Source organism: Wasmannia auropunctata, unplaced genomic scaffold (assembly GCF_000956235.1).
Source record: "Wasmannia auropunctata unplaced genomic scaffold, wasmannia.A_1.0 LD336039.1, whole genome shotgun sequence".
Classification (NCBI taxonomy): domain Eukaryota; kingdom Metazoa; phylum Arthropoda; class Insecta; order Hymenoptera; family Formicidae; genus Wasmannia; species Wasmannia auropunctata.
The window spans coordinates 1,075,645-1,083,730 of record NW_012026851.1 but is presented as its reverse complement, the minus strand read 5'-3'; the positions used below and the strand labels follow the sequence as shown (position 1 = coordinate 1,083,730).

Here is an 8,086-nt window from a genome sequence, read left to right as displayed (position 1 = left end):
ATGGCGTCGAATGACCAATCATAAGATTGATTTATTCGGCAGACATTTATAATAGCGATAAATCAATCTTATGATTGGCCATTTGCGAGTCCAATCAGGACTCGTAACATCGGTCGCGCTTCTCTGATAATCTAGGACTCTAGCCTAAACTTACTGCTTCCGCTCTCCATTGACCGCCATTGATTGCCAATCAAATGGCAGTCTACCATTGACCAGCATTGGCTCCATTCCGTTCTATGTGTTGCGTTCGCGTTCGATGTTCTTCCATAGCATTCCATAGTTCCATGGCTGTGGCTCTAATGGCCCTTACATGTTAAGTTTATAGTTATGACTTTGTTTATAAATCATATAGGTATTTTACTTAACGTTGCGACGCGGTGTCGTAAAACAACTTATGGAAAATTGCATAGTGAGTGAAAATATTAATAATGACTTCCTTTCGCAGTCTTATACCCAAGGTATCGAAAGGTAAATTAATGTATACCTGCATAATGTCTACATCTTTTATAATTATTTCTAATAAATATTTTTGAACTCGTAGGATTACGGGAACCAAAGACAATAATTTTCAAATACCAAAAGAAATTTTGGAAATTCGGGAGAGAACTTGGGACAATTTATTCGATAGATATTCCAAGGAGGTATTTGTTTTCTTTATTAAATTCACGTTTGAAAATTACTACTTGTCTACTCGCTGCACAAAATTCATACTTAATTTTCAGATGTCTGATGATATAGAGTTAAATGTTGAGACTTTAGAACCTGAAGAAGAAGAAGAAGAAGAAGGAGGAGGAGGAGGAGGAGAAGAAAAAAAAGAAGAGAAAAAAGTAATTAGCGAGGAAGAGTATAGTTGTGGACAGCGAATACCTATGCGTAAACCAGCGACTTTAGTACAGTACTGGATAGATACTGGTAATCCACCTTATAAAGCGCTTCTAGATGACAATGAATTGTCTGAAACTGGTTCATCTTTGAGCGAGAAAGAAATTACATCTCCATTGGTGTCTCCAGTCATAAATGCAGTAAATACAGTAAATACAGGTGGTAAGCAAAAATGTGAAGGAAATGACTCGTCTTGCAGTTCTGTAGATACTGCTGCTTACATTTTATCAAATGCAAATATCACAAAGAAAGCAGATACTATAGCTATTATAGAAGGTGCAAAATGCATGGAGGTTAAATCCCTGAAAGAGGATATACGAGTTCCAACATCTAACGATATGATTGAATATATGGAAACTACAAGAATTAATCGTGCAATGACACACAATGACGATGACGATGTTGAGGTTGATGTTGAAGTTTTAGATACTGAATTGTATCCAATGTCATCAGAAATATATGATAGACCAGCAGCAGCCACTAGCACCTTAGTATCTGCTAACGCAAAACAATCGAATATGTATTCGCAGAGTTTATCTTGTGAGGAAACGGATAAAATAAATGAGTCTGATGCCAGTCAAAGAAAATTAGATGACATTGCATTCATTTTTCGGCAATTTCATAAAACGTCAAAACGATTAATCGAGAATGATAAAAGTAATGATGTTTCAGATTCAGATGGAGGTAAGGCGGTGGAAATGGATTTTCCAGCAAGCGAGAAACAAGTATCGGAAAATATCGCGGCTGAAATTATTGCAAAAAATACAAGTTTGACAGGTTTCCATCGTAAGAAATTATACACAGGCAGGGATTCCCCTGTAGATCTAATACTCACCGAAACACATAGTACAAATAGATTATCTGGAGCAAGACAAAGTTTACATCCTGCTTTAGATTCCAATGGTACTACTATTCAGAGAGAATCTGCATCCTTAATAACTCATAAAGGCAAAAATAAACCTTTACTTTCTGCTAAACGGAATCTTGGTTCTAAGAAAGTCAAGAAGAGCAAAGAGAGAAGAGAACTTGATTGTACTTCCAATAAAAGTATTACAGACATTAGTAACAGGTGTACGAATAGCAAGCAAGTTCAAGATTCCACTATTGACAGCTCTCTCAAGAGTTCAGTATCAGGCCTCCATGATAATTCCACGGATAGACAAGACGACATTCCATTTCGTCGGGAATACAACGGGAACGCAAATAATATTTCTGTAAAAAATGAAAAATTTGACACACAAAATTTAGCGTCCCTTAATCTAAAGCCAATTGTACTTTTAGAGCGGATTAAGCCTTCTCTCAATCGATGCAAACTCAAATTCGAGAATACACACATCGCGAAAGAAAAAGGCGTACACAATCGAAGGCATTTAAATAAATCGAAAAAGTTGTATTCTTGTACGATTGAAAATCTGGAATTAGAAACGATAGATAGCGACGAAAGTACCATTCTTATTTGCCAATGTAATGTAAATGCATCGCAACGTGCCTCTTCTTTGAATGACTGCTCTCTTGATTTGGAATTGAATATTGAGGACGACCTTTCTGCTTCGAATTCACAAAAGAATGATGACAAGCTATCGAATTTAAAAGAGAATTTATTCAGTATGAATAAGAATAAGGAGCCACAATCGTCGTTAAAGGTAGATTATACAGATACAGCAATGAAATCCCAAGTTTCGAATAAGAATAACACTATCTGGCAAAATGCGTTATCAAATAAATCTAAAACATATTCCCACTTATACCACGGAAGAAACGAAATGGCTAACGTGAAACTACGAGAGATTAAAGTTGTATTGGAACGATTACCACTATCAGTAAAAAATTATAGTACAATGAGGGAAATGCAAGATTTAAATAAAAATGATACCATTTGGCTGGAAAAAGAGATATCAAATGATTCTAAAATGCATTCTTCTAATCCATATGGAACAAACGAGAAAGATAATGTAAAATTGCGGGAAATTAAAGTTATATTGGAGCGATTACCTGCGAATGTATATCTTAAGGAGAGCAGCGATGTTACAAATACAAATATTTTTCCTAATAAAAAGATTTCGCAGAATCGAAGGACAGGCCTACAAGCTAATCATAAACGAGAACCTCAAATTAAGAAAATTTCTCAAACTCTGGCTTGTGAAAATGGAGTAGCTGTTGAACCAATCCGTAATTTGAATAACAACAATTATTCATTGCGAATGAATACCAAATCCAAGAAAAATAATCAAATAAATGATACACTGACTAACATTGTTGTAGATCATAGAAATCAAGTTTTCAAGGATAAAATAGAGTCAGATTCTACATTTCAACATAAGAATCATAGCAAAACAAGCCAAGATAACCATAGTAAATATTCAGTTTTAACTTTTACATCATCAGATGACGATGATTTTGTTGGATCGATTCAACATCCCCGAAAAAAGTCAAAAGTGTCGCCAGATGACAATGTATTAGGCGAACGAAAAAAGGTCGTTGAAAAGGATTTATGTAGATCTCAGACCAAGCGGTTTACTATTAGCGATAGAGACGAATATAGAAGAAATTTAAGTACGATAATTTGTTCGTCGGAAAGAACGTCGTCGGTAGGACAAAGGGACAATGAATCGATAAAAGAGAAAAAAGGAAAACATAATGGAGTTGATGTCGAGATGAAATCTTTTGGTAATACACAGACGGCAACTGCCTCCTTACAGTCTATACATAAAAATGAAGGCTTTGTATTTTTCTCAAGTGAGGATGACAACGAGTGCAGTGTTGCTGATAATTTAGATAAAGCTAAGGAAAAAAATGTGTTTTTTGAGAAGAAAAATACAAATAATCGACGTAATCGTAAAAGGCGTTCAAATGGAGCGGTAAAAAAGAATGTAATAGATCGTAAAAATAATGTTCACGTTATATTCTTCCAAACAAACACATTGCATACAAACTCTTCTTCAGCTTCTGAAGAAAGCAACAATTATACTTCATCTACTTACAAACAAGTGTTAAACAAGCGTTCTACTCGCAATAGATTGCGACATCATAATCGTACCAATTTTGAGGAAAGCTTTAATGATTCTATTGCGAAGAGGTACAGCAACAAAAGACATTTATGCTCAATGAATTCTTCTCCTGAAATGCATAACAGAGCACACGATGTAAAAACTAGATCGAAATCAATCGACAAAGAAGTTAAAACGAACCATCGATTACCTAATGAAGAATCTAATGGTGCTCTAGGAAAAGATCCGTCTTCCTCTTCTTTCATAAATGATATACAAAAAGGAACGTTATCAAATACTTTGGAAATACTCGAAGAAACTAATCTTGATAATTTAACGAAAATTAAAAAAATCTCGGACAAATCTAAGAATTTAGTAGTTAATCAGCAGGCTAATGTTACATCTACGGTAAAAAAATTGTTAACGTTTCAAACTAAAAGTTATTACGATTCTTCCGATTCAAGCGAAACTATGTAATAATTTTCAAAAAATATGTGGCAAGACTCTAAAACTGTATTACGTTTGTAAAATGTATAAAGAATGTATAAAAATGTATAGGTGTGAGAGAAAGAAAATGTATAAATGCATAGAGAAAAGAAATGCGTGATTTTATGAAAGTGATTTAGACATAGATCTATGTATGCGGAGAATTAGTAAGTCGATATCGGATATAAAATAAGCTTGACGTATGTATTAAATGAATAGCGTAATACAATAAAAAGTGAATATAGTGTATTGTTTTAGAGAGAGAGAGAGAGAGAGAGAGAGAAGTAAGAGAGGGGATAGAAGTATATACATATCCTCTCCTTTTTCAATCTTTCCTTCCTCTTTCACAAGTCACAGGACTATATAACTAACAAGTAGATTCAAAATATTAAGTAGAGTAGAGAACAGAGTGAGTATAGACAAAGTATATTTTTTATTTTATTTATTAAGAAATAATTTTTTTTCTATCATGAAAGTTTAATTTTTTTTTAAAGAATCACGAATTAATTATGTCTTAATATTATATAGAGATGACATGATGTTAATTAAAAGAATTGTATTATAAAATTAAAAGATATAATTTATACAGACCATTCTACATACCTGAATATAAATATACATATACAAACAATATGTGCGCTGGAGCTCGACGATATGTACAGAGTTATTTGTGCTTAAAATGTATCTGACAATGAGACGTAATTTATGTATTGACCTGCATCAACATATAAAAAGTTAAGGATAGGTACTAAAGTATATCATCTTTTTACGATATCAGTCTTTTTATATAGGATATTTTAAATATTTGAATATTTTAAGACGCGTATTTTTTACAATTTCTGTGTATATAAATTTCATATAAGATATAAAAATTGGTTTGTGTGCGAGAAATGTTAGAAAGTTATTAGTATTTTTATAATTCGCAAATACAATATTTGTCTGTTGCTATATTTGTTGATTACTTGTGAAGACTCACTCTGGCTGTTCTAACAGCGGTTTTATTATAATTTAACGCTATAAAGATGGCTCAAAACTGAAATATTTGTTTTTAATGATTGTATTCACGAATTTTAATTGAACACTTTATATTGAAGAATTTATTGTGCATCACTAACTGCGTTCAACTCTCATAGCCTCTTTCTATTACATTATTGAGTAATTATTTTTGTATAATAATATTGACCACGCGTAAAAATATATCAAATCTGAAAGTTGTTACAATCTTATAAATCTTCCTTGCATGCGTACGTGTGTGTGTGTGTGTGTGTGTGTGTTTGATGCAAAAGATTGTTTATATTAAAAATTTTATGTTTATTGTCGATACATTTATATCTTTTTATCTCGTTGCTATACCACATACGTGCTGTCTAGAAAGAATCAAATGAAGCGAATACGAAATATATCCTTCCAGAGCTAAAAATGTCCACGATACTTTCTTGAAACCAGCGTTTTCTATATCCGCAACACAGTTAACATCTAAACGACAATCACCAAATAAAGAAGGCCATATACCGGTTCGTGTCAACGCTAATTGTAACCATCGTATGAAAGTGCCTTCCTTCTCTGGAATATGTTCCACGAAGATATATTTTCCGCCCTAAAAGTTTGCAATGAAAAAAAGTGAATGTAACATGTTTTGCAATTTTTTACCTCGTAGTCATAGATTTTGAATTGGAAGCATAGAGAAAGCTAGAGAATAATATACGAAAATATTAGATATAAAATATTAGATTATAAAGAGTAGGATAACTCGAGTGTTAACTTCAAAAAATGAATATATTATTTCAGCTTACATCTATGCAGCAAATATTTATAGGAGAGAATTAAGGCAATATTGTTGAGTTACAGGTAATTATTTTTAACTTTTTTCCAAGTTCTCTCTTGCATGGCAATCTTGATTGAGTGCTATTATAAATTTGACGGCGATTTATAAAAATTTAATAGATTGTAACTTTCATCGTATATGTGCAAATACAAAGGGCGTTACGATACATTCTGACAAAGTACACAGAATATATGTAGTGGAATTCTATATTCTTATATTAATTCTATGTTCTACATATATTCGTAATTTTTTTCAAGTAAGAATCATTTTTTCTCCTTCATAAGAATTTATTTATAAAATCACAATGAATCAAAAGAATATCGTATTTAACATTTCACTTGTAATTATAATTAAGTATATAATATTAAATTCTGCTGTAGAGGCTTATAACTTGAAATTTTGCTTAAAGAAATCTTACCGGAGCTAATACCCGTCGAATTTCCTGAAGGGTAGAGTGTACCGATTTAACGGAACACAATGATCTAGTTGTTACAACCACGTCTACAGATCCCGTTAATACTTCCTTCAAAGAACTTCCATCACCCGTTATTAGTCGTTCGATAATCACATGAGAGAATTGCCACGAACGATTCCCTTTAATCAGATATTCGCCTAGTTTAACGTTCCAATCGACGCCAATGAGATGTGTACCCTCCGGATAGAATTGTATGTTTTCGCCTGCAAACAAATACATCAAATAAGCATTTCTCAAATAACGCGCGTGATATTAATTCGTACAATAGAAGGAAAAATGTGCTATAGAAGAAAGACGTGAAAGAATGTTACAGCTGTAAACACATTCATGTTACGCGCCATATTACCTTATTGCGGAGCACACAATATAAATTAATTGTACGCTTATTGTATCTTTGAAGAGTATAATTTATAGAAAGGTTTGTCACGAGAAGAAGATGAAAAAAAAAATATTTTTCATTCTTCAAAACTTAAAATTACTAAAGAAGGTTTTTATTTATTTTAGATGGAATAAAACGCGTAAAATGTTTTAAAAGAAGGAAATAAAAAAGGCAACAATCTAAACGCAATAAACAAACATTTGTGTCAACCGCCGCGCGCGGCCCTCTCTGCTTTGAATGAGAATCTCGCGGTTTTACACATATAACCAATTATTCATAATCTGTTCTTATTTTAAGACTGTCTCAAGTCTTAAAATGCTAGAATACGACTTTGTGATTGGTGACATTTTATGACATTTTAAGACTGCACTTAAGACGGTCTCAAATATAAGAATCCACACTGAATGAATACCGATCAGCGGGCGGCGTCGCGAATACGCCGCGTACATTCGTCAAACTATAAAAAGATAGATATACCGCGTGCACGCATATACGTTAATCCGATTCACACCTGTTTTAACGCCAATTTCGAGAATGCGAATAGAGCCCATAGATCGTAACATTTCGTCGTTGGAAATAATATCTTGCAGTGCTTTAAATAGATGCTCCTTGTATGGACTGGCCAGTTCGGCGCATTCCATCTCGAATCCTAAAAGATGAGCTTTATAGGTGTCCTTTCGCAACGTTGGCCATTTCTGAATTATCCAGATCACCACGCATAAAATGATTAATCCAATTATTCCATAGCTTGCGAGGACGTCACGCATCCACAAGTCGATATTGCTCATTTTTTTTTCATCAATGGGCGAAATTTTTTAAACGAGATAATAAGCACAATAATTCATTGGTAATCGAATCCTTCAAGTATATATATATATATATATATATATACATATATGTATGTATATACATATATATAATGCCTTTTCTTTATTTATATTATTTTAAGATTTAGTATTGTGCAGATTGAGAAGTTAAAAACTGAACGCTGGTATAGTATAACAAAGTTTTTGTGTTTAGTATATTTAAACAAAATTTTTAATTTGTTATTA

At 32.8% G+C, this 8,086-nt stretch overlaps 2 protein-coding genes across 6 annotated transcripts in view; one reads left to right on the top strand and one right to left on the bottom strand.

Annotated features, from left to right (window-relative positions):
- Positions 1 to 199: 199 nt before the first annotated feature.
- On the top strand, positions 200 to 4,794 carry LOC105451998 (MATH and LRR domain-containing protein PFE0570w-like). Of its 3 annotated transcripts, XM_011692758.1 has the most exons (4): positions 200 to 468; positions 542 to 641; positions 723 to 1,443; positions 1,555 to 4,794. In XM_011692758.1, the coding sequence occupies exons 1-4, from the start codon at positions 395 to 397 to the stop codon at positions 4,344 to 4,346; spliced, it is 3,687 nt and encodes a 1,228-aa protein (XP_011691060.1). In that variant the 5' UTR covers positions 200 to 394; the 3' UTR covers positions 4,347 to 4,794. The 3 variants fall into 3 exon arrangements, with proteins under 3 accessions (XP_011691060.1, XP_011691061.1, XP_011691059.1); XM_011692759.1 differs by having other exon boundaries at positions 200 to 458; positions 723 to 4,794; XM_011692757.1 differs by having other exon boundaries at positions 723 to 4,794.
- A 324-nt stretch (positions 4,795 to 5,118) lies between these two features.
- The window catches only part of LOC105451997 (methyltransferase-like protein 7A), a 3,427-nt gene continuing 459 nt past the window's right edge, over positions 5,119 to 8,086 (bottom strand). Inside the window, exons 2-4 of one of the 3 annotated variants that reach the window (XM_011692756.1) lie at positions 7,546 to 7,729; positions 6,599 to 6,858; positions 5,119 to 5,952 (exon numbers count right to left, since the gene is read on the bottom strand). In XM_011692756.1, coding sequence (XP_011691058.1) covers positions 5,692 to 5,952; positions 6,599 to 6,858; positions 7,546 to 7,675 — 651 coding nt within the window. In that variant the 5' untranslated portion in view covers positions 7,676 to 7,729 and the 3' untranslated portion in view covers positions 5,119 to 5,691. Of the gene's footprint in view, positions 5,953 to 6,598; positions 6,859 to 7,545; positions 7,937 to 8,086 lie in introns of all 3 variants that reach the window. The other 2 variants (XM_011692754.1, XM_011692755.1) reach the window with 2 other exon arrangements.